Source organism: Dromaius novaehollandiae, chromosome 1, assembly GCF_036370855.1.
Source record: "Dromaius novaehollandiae isolate bDroNov1 chromosome 1, bDroNov1.hap1, whole genome shotgun sequence".
In the NCBI taxonomy this organism is placed as follows: domain Eukaryota; kingdom Metazoa; phylum Chordata; class Aves; order Casuariiformes; family Dromaiidae; genus Dromaius; species Dromaius novaehollandiae.
The window spans coordinates 128,113,362-128,133,950 of NC_088098.1; the positions used below are offsets into that span (position 1 = coordinate 128,113,362).

Below are 20,589 nucleotides of genomic sequence, written 5' to 3' on the forward strand. Positions count from 1 at the left end.
GTGTCTAGAAGTACTTCTTGCTAATTCCTATTTTAGAGTTAAATATTTTTATTTGAAGACTAGATGATTTTTAATGAAGATCCTGAAAAGAGCCATCATGACTTGGTTACTCAAAATAATAGTAGGATCAGTAGTTGGCTGTAGTGATTAAATTAAGCTGAAAAATGATCTTCGGTCTTGCCTCATCTTATGTCATCATTTTCATGCGGTAGAAAATAATATAGATTACGGCTATGATATATTTGAGGTTGTGGCCTGAATTATATGTAACAAAATATACTTCCTAATTAGTTGCTTTTGCTAGTCAAAAGTCATGGAAAAAATAAATCTAAATGCAATGCAGATTACAGGACAGATCAGGTAAGATTTATATGCATGCAGTTTTGCAAAGACAGCACGTTTAAATATCCTGGTTAAAGGTATTTTGTCTTCTATATAATTCAGGATTTTTTGTTCCACATTTACTACTGTGACTGGTAATTTGGACGTTGAGCTGAGGGAGGAGACCTTGATGCAAAGTAGACCTTTTTCTTTTCTGTATATTTTATTTCTGAAAATCCCCAACAGTATAGACAACAATTAATTTGAAAGGAAAATTAAACTTTATGTGTATGTTTCTACCCTTTCCACTACCTTCTTTAAATGTCAGTGTCTTGTGACTTTTACTAGATTAACTCTAGCAAAGGTGACTGCAAAATGTCTTTTTCTCTTCTTACGTTACTTTAAGCAAACAAGTGTGTAGCCATACACAAGATGCTTCAGAAAAGCATGTGCTTTAACTTATTCCTGGGGAAAGGTCTCTACTGTAGACAGCTTGGGAATGCTGCCAGTTCATGTTTAATTCTTCTGCCCCAAGTTCATCTGGTGTTTATAGTGATACTAAGTGTTCATAATGTTACCAAAATATAGTGGTTTTGAGGAAACATTATTGATCCAGTGTGTTTGCCTCATGTTGAGCTAAAAACTTCAGTCAAAGTGATTTATCTATTGCTGAAGATCAGACAAGGGAGTAATGAACTGTTGTGTCTGTATTATAAAATGTAATTGTCTGTTTCTTCAAAAGCTCTTGCACCTCCCTGTTCTTCTGTGCATTTTAAGTTGGTCAGAGGATGGTTGTTGTTTCAGGAAAGGGCTCAGATTTATCCAGGTTATAAATCTCTGCAGAATTATAAATTTCCCTACTTTCAGAATATCCTTAGATTTTAATAGCTAAAACTGTGGACGTGGAGGCACAGTATGAGGCCTGAGCAGTAGAATCTGGGCCTAGCTGCTGAGAAAAATGAATCTAAAACGCAGGGCTGGTGACAATGAATAGATAAAACTGAACACAGATGGTTTCAAGTAGGTGGCTCAAAAAGGATGATGCTTGTTTTCCTGTCCAGAGGCCGTGATGGAGTGCAGAATTTACACATCTCACTGTTTTCTGCTATTAGAGTATCTCTCAAACCAGCTTGCACGTTTCATGTAGCTGCCACTGCCAAGAGATGGAATTCTTCTTTTGAAAATTGGCTTTTTCTTTCTTTCTTTTCTTTTCAAGTCTCTGGAAATCACACACACAAAACAGAGGTTTACCCTCTGTTAAAGGAGTATTGTTAAGGTCCACTGCCTAGGAGTGGTGAAATGACAGAGTTCAGGTTGCCTGAAATATGATACATTCAGTCTCTTATGCAGATGGATTATGACGGAGTTTTGAATTACAGAATTGGTATCTTTATATCTTCCAGTGAACAGAAGGAACCTGTTCTAAAAACCACTCTAGGCTTTGTGATAAAGATGACTTGCCTTTAAGGAACACTGATGTGTTTGCTGCAGAAGTTAAAGGCAGTCAGAGAGAGGCTACCTCAAGCTCACCCAGAGCTGCCCACTGCAGTATGGTTTCCATTGCATGTAACCATGGGAGAGGTCCCACTACTGCGAGGCCTCTGTTCCTTTCTCCCTTTCCTGCCTACCGCAGGAATTAGCTCTCCTGATCCATTGCACATCTCTTCTCCATAGGTCAGAACTGCAGCTGCATGCTTTTGTGAAAGGTGTTAAGTGAAGGAGCGAGGGGTTGCGGAAGGACTGTTTCATGGATTAAAACAGTTTAGTGCTGCTCAGGCATATCTTTACCTTAACCGTGCACGCTTCTGTCTGAGTAAATCATTCAGAGATGTTCCTGAGTTTCTGCATGTGTTATGTGAGATGTTGAGATCTAAATTGATGAAGCATTGAGCAACTGGATACAGATGGATTCCCTGGGAAATAAGCTTTGAACTAGTAAAATACTATGTAGGACAAATCAGGCCTTACATATCTCAAATCAGTCACTTGAACTAATGTATACTTTGTCCTTTTTTCCAGTACATCTACAGTAAAGGGAATATATGGATGCTGATAAAGTTTTGGGACTACTGGAAAAAACCCTACTAATTACTGAGAAGATCTATATGAAAAATAAGGCTTAAAAAGAGCTCAGTGAGACAAGGATTTAGGTTTACACACTGAGCAACGCCTGTAAAATGCAATGTTAGATAGAACCTTTTCAAGTGCTGTGCATTCTATGCACTGAATGAGGCTCAAGTGTATTTTAAGGACCTTTTTGCCGTTGATACTGTTATATTTGTGCTCCTTCGTAGTCTTTCATGTAACTTTTCCTCACAGCCCCTTCAGAGAAATTGAGTCAAGTGATCAACACGATTTCCTACATGAGGCGGTAGTCTTTCTATATTTTGTTACATTTTCTAACAGGTATTCTTTTATTCCCCCAGTTAATTAGGAGCAAAATTATCAGCTGGTCTTCAGAACAGTGATATTTATTCTTTCAAATCATGACTTTTTTTCTGCATTCAGGTTCCGCATGTGCAGGTGTGGATGGCTGCTGTCCTCTGCATTGTCATTTCATGAACCTTTAATTAAGTCCCTGAATAGGCTAACGTTGACACTATTGGATTCCATTTATTCAGGGGACTTGATGAGCAAGAAAAGTTGTGGTAGCTCTAGCAAGTGCAGTAGCATGGATCATATTACTTACCTAATTATGCAAAATGTTATGTTGATTTGCTGATGGGTTTGCAATGGTAATTATTGTAAGACCTCCTATCGGGACTGCTGGGCGGCTACAGCACTTCACTTTTTTATTCTTTTTTTAATTAAGTTTTAATTCTCTTCTCTTAAATCCTATGTCCGTTCTCTTGATGGAAAAATAAGCAAGAATCTTGCCAAGACAGGATTTATAAGTTCCAGTAGCTATTGACTGAATTACAAGCAGAAAGAGAGTGTTAGCATTTTGCAGTTGGATATTTTGTCATAAAATTTCAAAATTAGAAGATGGCTTTATCAGATTGCAAGGACAGTATTAAAAAAAAAAAAAGAAAGAAAAGAAAGCAACAAGCACTCTCTTTCACTTTACGTGTAGAAATTTTAAGAGATAATGAACTATTTGGAGACTGTCCTCTACCATAATTTATTCAGTAAACATTACTACAGCTAGTTGATTGCTGTTTGTTCTGTTCTACTCTGCAATAGAAGGTTGTTACTTCTGGCCAAAGATGGTAGAATAGTCTTTATTCTGCCCTTCTTCCTTTATCTATAAAATATATAGTGGAACTATAACATAATTATATAACATAATGTGGAATTAGCTTTCCAATAATAGAAAACAGAGCCTGGTATCAAATCAGCTAGATAACATTCCTGGTTTCGTGCTCAGCTACTTCAGTTGGCTGGGAGCATATAACGTGTTCTCTTTATATCATTCTGACTGCTTTGGGTTGTCCTTGTTTATTGGCTGAGACAAGGTTTAAAAGGTTAAAATATTTACGGAGGACACCCAGGTTCTTACGGCTGACAGCATCCAAGTGCAGCAGGAGGGGAGAGGTCTGTGTGAGGCGAGGCTTCCCGTGGTGCAAGTTGCTGAGAGGGACAGAGCCTGTTCTTGCAAATCTGGTTTTTAAGATAAATATATAAATACAAGCTGTAGAAATGCAGACTGAACAGCTCATTAGTGAAGTTTGTTCTGCAAAATTTTATAGCTGTGACTGTTCTCTAAAGACTGTAGAGTCCTGAGTCTCTCATCCGAACCAGCGAGCTTCATAAGAGCTCCTGTAATTTAGCTAGATGCTGCACCAGAAATTTTGTGGTGCATTTGCCTAGCCTTTTCTTACAGTTTGCTGCTCTAAGAAAATCAAAAGGCTTTTTACCAACCCCACCTCCAAACACACACACACTCAATAAATCAGAAGAACACTTCTCTTGTTAAATAGAGAAAAAGTGATTATGTAACACAAAATAGAAATTGAAAAATTTCTAAACAACTGTTGCCACTGCCAAAATGTCTATGCAGGCAGGTTCTTGCTTCCGCACTGTTTTATTTCAATGTGGCTTTCTAAGTTTCAGCAAATGCAGCTGTCTTCACTTATTCCTGGGCAGTTTCTCTCGACTCTGAGGCCAGGCCTGTCTGCTCCTTGCCTCTCTCTCATCAGTCTCTGGGTGTCTGTGCTTAAACAAGAGGCTCCTGGCTCTATGCCGTTACTCTTGCACATGCCACATTTAGCTGTGTGGAGAACTTTCTGTGTGCAAGCAGACTCAGGCCGATCGGGCGGAAGTAGTATCCCCTTCATTCGAGGGGACCCCACGTAATGCAGCCATGCCCAAAGCAGCGTAATGTAATTGTTAGGAAAAAAAGTAGACACCCAACTAACATCTGTCACACATGGCCCCAAAGCGTCCAGACCAAAGTTGGCTTGCAGCTCACATGTGAGCAGTGCAGATACATAGCTGCCTGGTACTGACTGCATAGGTGCAATCTTAGAATATAACGTCTTCACGTATCAGGATGCTCTTCCCTACAGTGAGGAGCTGATTATGCAGAAAGCTTGCAAAATCATCTTCACACTGTAGAGCGTAAGGATGAGTGTGAGCAGCTATTAAACTGGTTGGAGCACTATGTGGGGTGAGTGGATAAACATTCTTAAAGCAGTCATTGAGAATGACTTTTTAAAAAGATAGTGAAATGGTACGGGAACAGGCCTGAGAAATAATTTTCAGACATCGTAGAAGAAAAGCACATTTTTCTTTGGTTGCATGCACTCACACTTGTTCCCTCCTTCCTTATTACCTTCACTAGCTTCTAATTTTCTTCAGTTTTTCAGATATTCAAACTTTATATCCACTTTTGCAATCCTCAAGCTACCAACATCGTGCTCCTTTTCATATGATCACCATCCCTGAGGGCTACTCTCTGTCAAACAACCCTTTCTTACCCTCTTTTCCAAAGTGTCAAAGTTACTTTTCTGTTAGGTGCATGCAGGAGAGACATAAAGGAGAGCGAGTACGATAGTCAGATGACTGATGTAATAAAACAAAAGATGCCATGGTACAACATTGATTTTGGTGACAGCAAGAGCAGAAGAGAAGGAGGATATAAAATAAAGAAACAGAGAGGTAGCAACAACTAAATCGGATGGTGAAAAGAGAATGCTACTTTACCATCCAGAATGATGGAGCAATAAAATTGGAGATACATTTTCGTTTTGCCCGAACTGTAAAGTTGTCGAATATATAATGAAATACATCTGAAAATGAATAAGTGCTTCATTTTTGATTTAAGTTTTTACTCTTGGCCTGCATTTCTGTAGCCTTAATTTTGACATCTGCGAGCTTATTTCAGCAAAACAGCTTTTGATGTGTGTATTTTTCAATTTGTCTTGTCATTGGATAGAAAAGGAATGAAGTCTGCATTTTTTCTAGGTTCCCTATATGGCATGTTAAAGAAATAATTCAGTACTTTTGTATTTCTTCTAGCTAGGACATAGTTTACCTGTCTCAATCCCATTCTTCTGTTTATACATTTTAACAGCTTTTCTATTTATGGAGTTTTTTAAAATATATTATTATTATTGGCATAGAACATTTAAAAGGTCTCCCTGAGAATAGTCTGCTTTAAAGTAGCTGTTACTTACGTTTTATTGCATTTAGAAGTTACACTTTTTAAAAGATAATAAACATGATTCTTACACTGTTTTCCATCTTGAATTCTTTCTCATGTGACTACATGAAACAGTGTGCATAACTTAAATTTTAAGGTGGAACAATTACCATAAATGGATAAAATTACATTTGCACTGTTTTATTTACAAGGTTAAAACAATAGATATTTTTCAAGGGAGAAGAATCTGCTGATCTGAAGTTACTCACCTAGTTGTAGCACTACTGGGAGCAGACTTGAGGTTTCTTGAAGTATGATATACTTGCAGGACCCTGTTACCATTTATCAATGCTGACAGTGATTACCAGAGTGTTCTGTGAAGATTCAGTAGGTAATACTGGAAATGTATTGTTAAGATGAAAATTTCCACTTCCTTCATGTGAAGAATATTCTTACTTGTGTGTTATTTGGAGACCAGATGATCTCACAGGCTACTGCACTAAGTGACAGCTCCTGAAGAATAATGTCCATTAGAATGTGTCTTGTTCTAGAATCAGAAAAAGGAAGCAGTGAAAAATGGTGGGTAGAGTAGGCATTTTAACAACAAGAAATCATAATTTAAATGGTGAAAATAATGCAATTCAATCACAACTGGCTGATTTAATGCCTCTACATCAAATCATATTACTGTTTGGAGCCATGATTATTAATTGCTTGAATGGAAACTGCCTTCTTTAGAGAGGCAAGTACTGTGCGTTTTGTCATCATCAGTAATACTTCAAATAGCAATACATTTTACAGTCAGGATAAAAAAACCAATAAAATTAAAATGCTTAGATAAGCATAGGCCAAAAAAAATTTCCTAGAAAGTTAATAAAAAGGATATGCTTTGGTGGAAAAAAGGGTCAAGTTGCTACTATGCAAAACCAGCTTTGATATTTATTTCAAGTATAGGTGTATAGGAGAAAACATGCTAGTAAAAAATCCTGACATATTTTGCAAAGCACTATTTGACCATATATATGAAATGATACAGCTTTTAAATTGTTAGAAAATTGTGTTATTCCAAGTGCCCAGTTATTCCAGGTGTCCAGCAGTCTCGGTTCCTATCTTTCAACTCTTAATACTGCTGTACCTATCCCCACTTCCCTGAACCATTCTGACTGAAATTATCTGTTAAAAAATGTACAGTATTAATTATTGCAGAGAACATTTTAGCCTGTACAATCATAATTTGGCAATTTTAGAGAGGCATAAAATATGATTTTGTAATGAGAGTCTTGGAGCAACTGCAAGAATAGGCAGTGGTATCAGTCCCACCTGCTAAGAGATATGATTAGAGGGTGATTAAAGTGTGTTACTACTTAGGGCTATAATCCTGCAAAGGAAATTTTCAAAATGAGAAACCTATACTGGACTTAAATTGCCTTTACTAAAAAAAAAAAATAATTTAAAAGTTGATGTTGCTGAATTTCAAGGCTGTAAATGTTTGAAGCCCCATTCTACACCTTTCACAGTGAGACAGGGGCAGTTTCTGAAGCAAGAAAATATACAATGTGCATAAGATTGCTGGGATGGACCGTAAGTGTTTTCTGCTAACTAATTTCTAAAACCGCTAAACTGATTTCTAAAACTCAGAAATAGTCCTTATGAGCTAATACAAGCATTCTTGTCGAATTGACTAACACGTGTGCACTGCCGCACCTCTGAATTGTTGAAATCTGAATTGTTCAGGCCTTCTTTCCCCTTACACACTGGTGTCTCATGCATGCGTTGTCACTTAATAGAGCACTGTATGCAAGTGAATGGGATGTTTTGCTTTGACTGCACCCAATCCAACTACTTTGGGTAATCACTAATTCCTAATTCTTTACTTAAGATAGTTTTTGACTGAAGAATGAGATTGCATGCACATTGAGCAGGGTTTTTTCCTACATATAGTCTTCCTAGTTACACAGCACAACAGCAATTTAACTTCAGCATGTACTTACTATTTTTAATCTTTTAAAAATATCATTGGAAACAGCAGTTGCATTTATATCTGAATTCATAGCTCTATGTTTTTGTTCTCAACATAGTATAATCAATATCTTGGACTTCTAATTTTGTCTCAGTATTTTAGAAATTGTGAAAAGATTTCATACAAATTCAGAAATAATGCTAAAAGGAAGTGTCCTTTTCTTTTTTTACTGATACACTTTTTAACTGGTTTTTTTTTCACTTTAGTCCAGTCATTACTTAAAAAGTTCAAGATTTTCAGTGTTAGTACTACATGGATTATTTCAGTGTGGATTATTCTTGGTGCTCTAGAGTCTGCATACTGCAGTTTGGTTTGCATTATGAAATGGATAACCTGTACATAAGTGAAAATTTTGTTGAGACACCTAACTCTTTTTTGGTTCTTTAATATAAAGAGTCTGACATAGGGCACTCACAGGAGTTAGTTCAGTAGCTGTCCACTTGCAGGTGTGAACACTTAGCTTAAGTGTTTGATGTTGTGTCTAGAGCTGAGCCAACAGGAATCTCAGTTTTTGATGGGGATATTGTAGAAAGAACAGTAATCTGCTAGTCCTCATTTCTTCTATGTTCAGTCTCACCTAGTGGCATATAAATTAGAGGGATGGATTTGTAATCCATGAAGTTTTTCAGATCATATTGAAGTGATTGGTTTAGCACTGGCTCCATATAGCAGGTTTATTTCACCTGCCACAAAATAATGGTCAGTGACTACATAGCACAGTCTGAACTTCTGCTGCATTGAGTAATTATTTTTCATTGCGTACACAGGGCAATCAAATTACGCTTGTAGGCTTTTCACAACGTGAATATTCTGTGCTAGTACAGATTCAGATCAAGGATGCCTGGACATTGCTTCCCTACTTTGTCTTATTAACAGCTGATGTGCTTAAAGATGCAGAAGGAAGTTTAGCCCAGTTTTCAAAGTGTGTAGATATGACCTGATTTTATGAATGACATCAGTGAGGGTGATTAGCTTAAATTCGTGCTTAAAGATTCCAGATAGTCCCTGCGTGTGTCACTGTCAAATCCAAGCACAAGTACTCTACATGCTCAGTGCATTCCAGAATAGCAAGATACTGCTAATATTGTGGCTTCTGATGGTTATTCTCTGACTGCTACCCTTTCGTATGCCTGAAATGCGTAAAGAAAAATGAAACAAACTGAGGCTTTATTAGGCCTCAGTATCTAAGAACTGTTAAATCGTGATCATATCCATAGATGAATATTTTCTTTCCTTTTTTTAACTGTTTCTACTTCAAGGACAGCTCATGTCCCTTTCTCTGCTCCATCACCTCATGGCTGATCCCAGTCTTCCGCTGTCAGCGATGCTGCAAGCTTTAAGTGAGGGCAGAAAAATAGTTGTTGCCACACTACACCAAATAGAAGGATTACTGCTGCCATTCCACAGTTTTTTGGCTATACTTCCTCTAAACCATTTCTCATGTCTTTCTGTCAGAAAACTGCCTTTTTTTTAATGAAAACATAGTCTGGAATACCTGTCAAGAAAGTCTTTTGCTTTCCATTTAGAGTGTTTGCTGTTTCCTTTTTTTTTTTTTTTTGCCCTACTCTAACATTTCTTCAACTTTTATTACAGACTCCCCTTCCAGCCATAAGTTAATCTGCATCATTGTGCCATTGAAGGTCATGAGTCCATGATTTTTCAATGCAATTCCAAGCTATATTTACGACAACATGAAAGAAGTGTAAAGACTGGTCAAAATTATTAGGGAAGTTTATGTTGAGCATTCCTTCCTCTGAGAAAGAGTTGTTAGCGTGTGCTTGGTTCTGCACTTGTCATCTATGAGACAATGTTCCATATTGGATTTAGAAAACAAATATTTTCAAATGGAGAATTTTCAAACAAATAGCTGACAGAGATCATCACAGATCTCTGCAATCATGATATAGACGCTATAGGATCTATTTTTTTCCAAAGTATCACATAGGAAGTGGGTATGTTCTACGCAGTAATGTCATAGAAAGAAAAGAATAATTACATATGCAAAAACAATGATTGAGTAATCCCTTTGCATAGTAGACTAGGTACTACAAAAAATTACACTGCTGCAGAAGTGTGATACAGTTGGGTAACTTCTTACTACATTATACACTACCTAAAATCAAGAGTTGGACACAGTTTAGGTAATGGTGTGTGCAACATGAATACATGTTGGGCATTGTCTGTGCTTCATTATTTATTATAAGACAGTGCTCAGTTTAAAAAAAAAAAAGCCACTATTGGTTTCAACAGCTTTCCTGTTCTGGATTAATTTACCAAACATTGTTTTTCATGCGTAAGTGGCAATGAAGTTATCACTGGTGTTGTAGCTAGCATGTGACACCGGGATTCACATTAGTTGCATGTGATTATTAGATCCATACAATTCAGAATGAATTTGTTGTGAAGATGAAGATAGAGAATTTCATTTTGAGCAAACATATTGCATACATTATGCTTCCTGCTGTTAGTTATATTAAGAAACTTTCACTTTCTGTACTAAACTACAGTGCAAGGCTTTATATGCTCCTTTCAGTATTTTGCTGACACAAGTACATCAGTAGGGACAATTTCTGCTAACTATTAAATCATTAAAATGCCTTGGTGTCACTTTTGATAAAAGCATAAATGTTTTTATATAAACATTTTGGTTTTATACTAACTTGCTAGCAAATTAAACTTCTTTAGAACTTGGTGGTAAATTTACAGGATGAGATTTTTCTATAGCAAGCCCCTGTTTCTTGCTTATTTTGTCCCAGTGGTCCATTACTGCAGTGATCTCTAAATTGTTATTGATTTCTCTTGACTTTAACCTGTAGAATGTGAGTGCGAATTCTGTGCTTGTCAAAGTTACTTGGCTGCTAAGGAATGAGTGTGAGGGTAGCCCATGTGGGAAGAGAAACGAACAGTATTTTTTTCTATTTTTGAAGAAGACATACGGTTTGCTGTGGGATTTCTGAGATTTTTCAGCTTTATAGCATGCTATTAAGAACATGGGGGTCTATGGATTGTTCCAGTCTAGCATAGCTTGTAGTTTAAAGGGTTGTTTTTCCTTTCTGTGAGGCATTTGCATTAGTTTCTGTGCAATGTCAACATGGAACTTACTGCTTTTCTTGATTATGTGATTTTGGTAGCTGCTGTGGAGAATAAATATTTCTCCCTCATTTCCAAGAGAAAATACTTGAATGAGAAATAGTGAACTAAAAATGAAAAATTAGAGTATTTATTGAAAAACAAGTATAATAACACTCTACAGGTAGTTGCTAGGAATTTTGAATTCTAATGTAAAATATCTAATTTACTCTGAGTTTTTTTATTTCCCTCAGCCTTGCCTGATTTTTGTCATAGCTTTTATGCTAATGAGTCCTCCCACTCAGTAGCCATCTGAGGTTTTTTTTTTTTTTAATAAAAGGCTGTTTTATGATACAAGACAATGGCATTCAATTTGTTCCTCTGTAGATATGTTGGAGTAGATGCTGTTTGCATTACTCTAAAATTTTGGGTTTGATCAGTTTTTAGAAACTGTTGAAGAAAAGACATTTAGCACCTCACTGATGGGGTCAGAAATGGACCTTGACAACTACCAAACTGCTTTAGAAGAAGTACTCACATGGCTTCTCTCTGCTGAAGATGCATTACGAGCACAAGGAGACATATCCGATGATGTAGAAGTTGTTAAAGAACAATTTCACACCCACGAGGTATATAGTTATACTAATCTTTCAGTAGTCATATATCTGCTTGTGTGCTATGCTAAAGTCAGAAATATAAAACAAATAAAAATATTGCTAGGTTATTTTCATTCCTTTTTCTTGGTTTTTAATTTTGATTTGAAGAAATTAAAGATAGTACTAAAGACTGTACCATATGCAAAAAGTCAAAATGTTTATCTCTGTTTTGTGTTGCAAGGTTTGACATGGGGGGCAGAAAAATAAAAATTAAATTTGAAAATCAGTTTTGGGAAGTGGTAAAATTGAATATTTCTCCAAAGTCTGTTCTTTTCTTCTAAAGAATTGAACTTAAAACAGGGTTTTCTTCTTATTGTCAGGGTTTTATGATGGAATTAACAGCTCACCAAGGACGTGTTGGCAATGTTTTGCAAGTTGGAAGTCAACTTCTAACACTTGGAAAGCTTTCAGATGATGAAGAAAATGAAATCCAAGAACAAATGAATCTACTTAATTCTCGATGGGAAAGTCTCAGGGTAGCCAGTATGGAAAAACAGAGCAAGTAAGTAGTATGTCAGAGAAGGTATTATATATGGGACTTGACTGGAACAGTCCTGAGTTTGTTTTACTTCACTCTAAATTAGACTCAATCTCAGATCTTTATCCTGAAATTTAATACGTATTGACCTCTAAACTTGCATATTATTTTGAGACTGGAAGCCGAACAGATCAGCACTATCAAAAACTTGGACACTAATACCGTTTTTACCAAAATTTATGTAACCTACCTCACGTTTTCTGATTGTTTCAGCAAGTATCACACAATATTCATAATCACACAATATTATGTGATACAGCTACAATGGAGACGATCTTTACTTAGATACAAAGGGAAAAGGGATCAAATCTTTAAAACCTGCAAAATATGATCCAATAAAATATGATCCAAGTATGATCCAATAAAAATTGTGGTAAATGGAAGCTTAGCTTATCAGAAAATATTGTCATACAGGTTTATCTGACAGCAAATTATAATACTCAAAAAAAGCGCAAGTCCTACATTTATTCTGATTTCTCACAGGAAATGTGTAATAACTAAAAGCATTTTAGAGCATGTGATATGATGCTGTCTGCTTTCAGTAGTTAAAATTCTAAAACTAATTCTAATTCTACTTGTGAGAAAGTGGCATTTAGAGAGGGAACATGCCATTGATTATTTGTATAGTACACTCTATGTTGAGGTATAGTCATTTAATGTATCCTCTGTAGTAGTGGCAAGAGGAAATATAAGAAAAAGCAGCATATGCTCCAGCACAGGGGAAACAAAAGCAAGTGATCATAAAGAGAGTAGAAAGATTTATTGATAAACGATACTATAAAAGTGAAAGAGACTCAAGAGTTGAAAAAGTGGTTTAGGATGTCAGAATATCAGAGGACGTTTGGGACACTGCAGTTCCGTTGTGTAAAAGCAGCACAAATGGGATTTACCTTGTATTCACTATGTCTTGAAAATATTTGACTCCTGTAGCAATACATTAACACGCTGAAGGAAAAGAGCAGGATTTTTCATCCCCCCTCGCCACCTCCCCTCCTCTAAATAGGATCCTCTGTAGTAAAGCATCTCAGAATGATAAATGAACCTCTGGAGAGGAAAACCTAATACAGTTTGCCCCTTTTATGGAGGATTCAGCAACTATTGAAACACATTAAATTCAATGGAAAAGCATTTTGTATTTGAAACGCATGAGGGCCATACCATAAACAGAGATTACAATAATCTCCTGAGGTATATAAATAGGTACTAAAACCTCTGTCAGATGTTTATAGAAGTAATTTGGAAACCAGAAAGTACCTGGAGAATGGGAAGAAAAACGAAACATTCTTCTGCTTAAGAATCAACTATGATTATTTCATTTTCAAGTTTATGCTCCTTGCTTCAGAATAATATCAATATTCTTTATAATAAGTATTTCATTGTATCTTGTTTTTTCAAACCAAATTCTCTTTACGTTAGGAGATTTTCTGTAGCACTTAGGATATTATTTCGTTTATCACTAAAAAATTTTCTCTCTAGGGTGAAGCATTGTATTTAATATTTATAAAACCCCAGTTCAGAACTTCAAGTAAGAGAATCGAATGCACACTTGAAAGTGAAGAAGGACTGAAGTAGATTTGAGATAGCTAATCGCATGCAAACCTTGGGGTATAATGAGACAGGGTGTCAGCTTCCTGTACTCTTCCTCTTGAAGAAAGGGTGAGTGATCAGGGTGGAAAAGATACTGCCTATATCTTCTGGACATTCTGATCAGTAATTGATATATAATTTCTAGTAAAGAAACTGAAATCTTAATATATCATTAAGATCCATGACACCCTCTTCCTAGAAAAAATCTTGAGAAAGTTAATTTAGAAAAGTACTATTGTTTCATACCTACCTTTTATTCAATTGGATTAATGGAGCATTTCCTGTTTCTTGGAACCATTTTTTTCAGTGTCTCGAGTTCTGTGGAAATTTCATTTTCTAGCTATAGCGATTTATTTTCTTTGGTCCTTTTCTTCCAAGAGCTACTAACTGGAGTCTTTACAAATTAAAACTGAGTTTCTGGAAAGTGGCACAGCTTCACAGAGCATGACAATTGATACTGTCTTGGAACCATCTGGGACCAGCCAGGAATGATTCAGGAAATGGGCATAACTAAAACATTATTTCAGAACAAATTTTTATTTCTTTTAGTTTGTTTGCAAGTCACCATTTTCATAAAATTGCCTCATCTGGCCTATTCTGCTTTTTTTTCCTTAAATCTTCAGTGTTTACCTGCAGGCCCTCACTCTTTTGTATGCACTGCTCTGCAGTAGAATGTGTGCTTCAGAGCCAGATACTTGTCAGGATTCATTTGTCCATTGCTTACGCACTTTCTCTGTATCTCAGATTTTCCCTCATTTACCACTTGTATTATCACTGCTCTCATTTGTTGGAAACATAGGAGATAAAATAAAGTAAAAACATCCAATGATCCAAGTGCTGAAGTTTCAGACATGTGCCCTAACTTACGAGTAGGCTACAAATAGGGTCTCAGATTTGGCATATTATGTCCACGTGATGTTGACAAATGTTAAATCATGGTGGTGATTCAGATGAATTTGAAAGTCTGCCAAAAAATAGCTATCTGCATGTTCAAATGCAGTCCTTTGTGGTGATTATTTTCTTTTGAAATCCATTAGGTGTACTTGGCAAAATACAGAAGTGGTGCTTTCTTTGGACGTAGGTTGACAGGAATTTTCAAAATTACAAATTTCTGGATTTGCTCAAACTGTCTTGGGGAAATCCAAAGTTGTTTAGGCAAACCCAGAAATAATTGCTTTACTTGAGCATACCTCAAAATACCTGCTCCTCGTTTTGTCTATATTTTCAGTAATTTCTGGACTTATGTGGACAGACCATCATATATTAATACTCAGCTGCAACATATATCAAGTATGTTGCAAATTTAGCATCTAGTCCATGAAAATAGTGTGGCTGGAGTAATACTAAATGCGTAAAATTGAAATGAAACTAATGTGTTGAGTAAAATATTTTGAATATTTATACTCTTTCCATTTTAATATAAAGTATTTGTTCCAGTTTGTATTCTGTCTTTCTTTTTTTGCACCTTGAAATCATCCCCTATTTTCATTTTAGTAAGGTGTTTTCCTTTTTCTCCAAGGTAACGTAACTAGACCTTGCATTACTGTTTTTAGGAAGAATGGCTTTAAAGAAGCTCTTTTTTACAATTTTCAATATAAATACAGTTGATAAATGTTGTATTTTATTAATGGAATTGAACATGAAGTAAAATGGCATCTAATATGCATTGACTCTGCTGACAGCATTTCAAATTATTTATTTCTTTTTAGATATATATTTTGAAGTGCTTTGACTCTAGTGTATTTGATAGAAGGGAACATTTAACAAGTACGATTTCTTCAGTCCACTGCTCTTTTTTTCAAACATGTCATTACAGTGATAGTACCATACTGAGTAAAGATGAGAATGAATAGAGAAGGAACACTGTTTGAATAATACTTGGTATAGGTAGAGACTATCTGCTTTTAGTAAGTCACAGTAGACAAAAAGCCAACTGAGAAATAAGTGGAATTAAAGGAGTGTGGGTTAGAGTCTTACCTGCAGGACAGTTTTCTCCAGTGTGAAAGTTCAATTTAAATTTTCAAAAATCCAAGCTGAGTTCAGAAAGTAGTTAACGATAATTTTTTGCTTCAAGAGTTGTGCCTGAGACATAAGTAACATATTATAACATACAGTGGTTTCACCAAGTTTGGAATCTGTGAGAAAAATGGCTTTGCCTGTTAAATATAAGTAAAGTTATAAATTGCATGTTAGATGGGAGATGGGCAATGCAAGTACAGTAGTTTAATTCCATTGCTCAAGCATAGTTTATATATTGTTTTAAAAATACTTTTTGATGAGTTTAGTAGGAGAAAATTTACTCCTTTGGAAGGAATAATGGCATTATTATTGCTACATGGTCTCAGTAGATAATTTGCCTAGATTACTGAGAAACAAAAGATAAAATTGTAGGATTTCTAAAGATGGCAAGTTTGAAATGTGAAGGATTTGTAATGGCTTTCTTGACAGATTGTTTTGGATCAATCAAAATACTTTTTTAAGGCAAAATTGATGTACTTCCCTTCCTAATTCTCTAGAGCATTATCCATTGAATAACTGAAAATTTAATAATCTCTCCTGCACCTATAATTTGGGGAAGCTGTTAAGTAGAGCTATCTGAGGGTTTTTCAAAGTACTTGTAGTAGAGAGTACAGGTTTTAAGAAACCAGAGAGTACAAATTTCAAATTTTCAAACAGCTCTAATAGAAAGGTAACCAGAGGCCAAAACTTTTGCAGCAGATATAGCTTACGCACAGTACTTGCGCTTATAATAAAAAATGTTTGATGGCTAATTCAAAACAGCTTCAACCAATTTTCAGTTACCTGTTTAGTAATAGAATTTATTATCCTGGCTTGAGCTGTAGCCTCATGAACATCAAATTAACAATTGAAATGCCCTGAGTGTTCATTTTTCTATCTCAGAAGAAATAATGGGTTTCAATACTGAAAGCAAACCCTCTGCTGAACAGATTGCCTTTCTAAATATCAATTAAGTTTGCCGGAAGAAACAATTTGAGTAAGCCTTCTAAAACTGTTGCATAGTCTCTACTCTGTATTCTTCTTCAAAGTTAGTTTGAAAGCATGAAGAGGAAAATTGTGAGTATAAAGGGCAGGCATTTCTGCCTGTTATTTTCTTTCATGTATAAACTTAAATCATTATTTCTTTTTTTACAGTTTACATAAAATTCTAATGGATCTTCAAAATCAGCAGCTCGCCCAGTTAGCTGACTGGCTAACAAAAACAGAGCAAAGGACAAAGAAAATTGATTCGGAGCCCTTAGGTCCTGATCTAGAGGACTTAAAGCGTCAAGTAGAAGAACATAAGGTATGTTATGGAATTTAGGTACTCTACTGCTGAATTCATATTTAGGTACTGTATTGCTGAATTCATGTAGCATTTCCAAAAACTAAAAAAAGTGAATTTTTGACATTTTGAAAGATCTACCCTTGACATTAGAACAAAGCACAGTAATATGAAAATTTGGTTTACCATTGATTGTTTTGTACAATTAACAAGGTTTTGTATTGCGATTGTATCACGACTCTGGCTTTTTTGCTAGTATAAAAAATAAAGTTTCTTCACTTCCTTTTTTCATATTTACAATTTTCTAGAATAAAGATTGTTTGAGTACTAGAAATATAGGATAGTATCTTTTTTTACACAATACAGTAAGAATATATCAGATTTTACAATTCTAGTGTTTTCTAGAAATGCTACAATTGCATATTGCAATTTTTTCCTTGTGTGCTGTAGTAGCAATGATTCACTACTTACTATTATTGAGCTGCCTAATCTTGTTAGGACTCCTGCGACTCTGAATATGTAACCCTACAGCACTGTACTATAGTCAGACTGAAGTCTTTAACTTTAGAAGATATTTTTTAGTACTGTATTTAGTTAATGAAAAATAACCAACCAATAATTGTAGTGTGAGAGAGATTTTGACCAAAATTTTCCTCATTCCAGGAGGATAACTAAGTGCTCATTAACTGGAAGAGTTAAGATTTTTTTCAAAAAAGATAGCCTGTGTAATTCTGACTCATTTCAATTACTGGATTAAATTGTCTGTCTTCATATTAATTTCAATTTTAAAATGAGCCTTGTTCCCTAATTGCATCTACATATGCATGTTTATTTATCTGTGTGCTGCATTTGATATATATATAATATATAAACTTGTATATCCATCCATGACACACACGTGATGATGATGATGGGAAGACATAGGCAATTATAGAAAGCACAGGAAATTTGTGAGGTTGTGGAGGCATGCAGTCATCATCTATTGATGTTTCTACATCAGTGGCTCAAAGTAGTTCAGCTCCGTATTATGTGACAGATTTTAACGTTTGATGCTTCATGACCTGTGTCAGTGCCAGCCCAGGTTCTAGGGGGGCAGATCTTCCCTGAACAACATTGCAAACTGAAACCAGCTTTTGCAGCCTTGAGGAAGGAGAGGTCACAAGCTGCAAGAGACTGCATGAGCCTCTTCTAACTTAAAGGTGATTTTTCTGCATTCCCGTTAAGGAGCACTACAGAAGAAGAACAGAAATTCTAGGCCTGTTGCTGCCATCTCTGCTGTTACTGTTCTGTGAAGAGAGAGTGGATTTCACTATGTGGGTTTGCTAAATAAGCGTATATTCTGACATTAATTTTTTTTTAGAAAGAACACAAGTAATTATGAAATGGTAGTTAGAGAAGGAAACATGAGAGGTTTTGAATACATGACTACTAAGACCTGAATAGTTTTCTTCCTATTTCCATGCATTTTGTATTTGAATACCAACATAAAATGTAGTATTTTCATTTGTTTTTGAATATTCTGAGTGAAGAGTATAGAAATCTTTCTCTCCCACATACTAGTTCCACATTCCTGGTGTGATGAGTTAGTTAATATAATCTATTTATGCATATTACTTTTCAAGTCTATCTTGTCTACTGAGAGATGTTTTGGTTTGGTGGAAAAAAATTGTTTTATCTTTAACTTCAGTTAAAATTCTATCTATGTATAGCCTGTCTTATTCAAAAGTGAAGACCAACATGTTAGCAAATATTTCAAATACAGAATGAAAATTTTAGATAATTTTATTACATATTCCATGCAGCAAAGCTACTTACCATAAAGACAAAAATTCTGGAATGTTAATAACAGTTTTTGCTTCATATCAGTATGAAATAAACAAGTGAACAAAAAAAGCAAAAGAGAACACCGCCCTCAGCTGTTCTTCAAGTCTCATGTGACTCTGAACATCTCAGTATTAATGTCAAAATTGTTGGCAGGAATCACAAGTTAAAAGATAGGAAGGCAGTGATTATTTCAAATTAAATAGACCAGCAAAGATAGAAATAAAGCAAAAATATGCTTTTTGATGCAACTGTTCATTATTATACATTTTATTGTTACACATTATTTTACAATTTCCAACTTTCAACTGTCTAAAACTAAGCTGTTTAGGTAATTGCACTTTTTCTGGAAGGCTATGTCCTTTCTTTTTTTGTAATACCGTTGGAAAATTTGACAAGTTTTTATTGTGAGGATTTTGCGGTACTTCAAATAAATGGAGGAGGTAAAATGAGAAACTTCCTACCTGTTCAAATATCACAGATGGAATTTTCTTTGGTTACTTGGATCCCTTAAGTATTTTTTTAATTCACTTTCAAGTAGATTATCTGAGAGTCACATAGTTTGCGTCGTGGTTACTAAAAGAGAAATGCTGGTTCAGCTGTGATCTAAGAACTGCCAGGCAAAAAAGAATTGCCGTTCTTTGAAGAATGTCTCTATGATGTCCTTTAAAATCAAGTTGATTTTGAATATTTGGGATATTAATCAGTATGATTGTAGCAGCGACAAAACTATTACTGGCAATAACTATCTGAAAAATGGAACAGTCATTCCTGAGAAAGATCATACATCAGTAGGACTTCAGGACTTTTTAAATTATTTATGTTACTCTCTGTATCCTTTGAAGCTCAGCTACTAGTTTTATTTTGTTTATTAGATATTGTTACATTTCTTCTTTAAATAGTCATCTCTCATGCTGAAAAGAGACCAATCTGTGATGAGTGTTTTGCATCTTCGTAACATGATTGGCACCTGACATATGGCCCTAAAATCAAAATAATGTAGTATCTTAATCCATAGAGCCCCTAAAATTGGAAATATTAGCAGTTTGTATTTCAGTGTGTTTGGCTGATTCGCTCCTAAATGTAGGATCCTCTTCCTTTCAGTCTATTTTAGTTGTGTAATTAACAATATTTTAAAGCTCTTCTAATTAACTATCTCAAATGCAGACGTTCATTTATTTTAGTGCCTATATTGCATTTTGAGCTTCTGGGCCCCATATTTGAACATCAGTTGCATGTGGCAGCACATTCACAAAAGATATTGTTAATGGTCCGGGTTTTTTTTTCCCCCACTCTTCAGTCTGTGATGTTAAATTCCAGTAGTCTCTCAAATGTCTGTAGTAAGCTGCTGTGGAAAAGGGAAGTCAATCTCTTTCTGGCAGAGCATATACACAGACAACGACATTTAGGTATTTATAAACATGCGTGTGTTTCTCCAAGTTTCTTACTTGGAGTCCTGTATTTCAGTACAAGAGATTGATAGGTTCTTAGGGCAAAAAGTTTTGTCAAAAAAGGTAGAAGCTCCACTGCTGCTAGATAACTATTCTGTATGTTAACATTCATATTCAAATGAATGTTTGCTCTAGTCATTTGTAATGCTTTGGTTACTTTCTGGTTTGGAATTAGAGGGCCTGTGAGCTTTGTTGTTGTTGCTGTCCCCATCCCTCCACATCTACCCACATTTTTAGTCTCTGAAAAATTGCACTCTCT

At 35.4% G+C, this 20,589-nt stretch overlaps 1 protein-coding gene across 9 annotated transcripts in view; it reads left to right on the top strand.

Moving 5' to 3' along the window:
* DMD (dystrophin) overlaps positions 1–20,589 on the top strand; it is a 1,316,184-nt gene that overhangs the window by 476,142 nt on the left and 819,453 nt on the right. For 8 of the 9 annotated variants that reach the window (XM_026096811.2, XM_064497835.1, XM_064497804.1 and 5 more), the window contains exons 9-11: positions 11,435–11,623; positions 11,971–12,152; positions 16,929–17,079. In XM_026096811.2, the coding sequence (XP_025952596.2) occupies positions 11,435–11,623; positions 11,971–12,152; positions 16,929–17,079 (522 nt within the window). The remainder of the gene's footprint in view (positions 1–11,434; positions 11,624–11,970; positions 12,153–16,928; positions 17,080–20,589) is intronic. The other variant, XM_064497858.1, reaches the window with a different exon arrangement.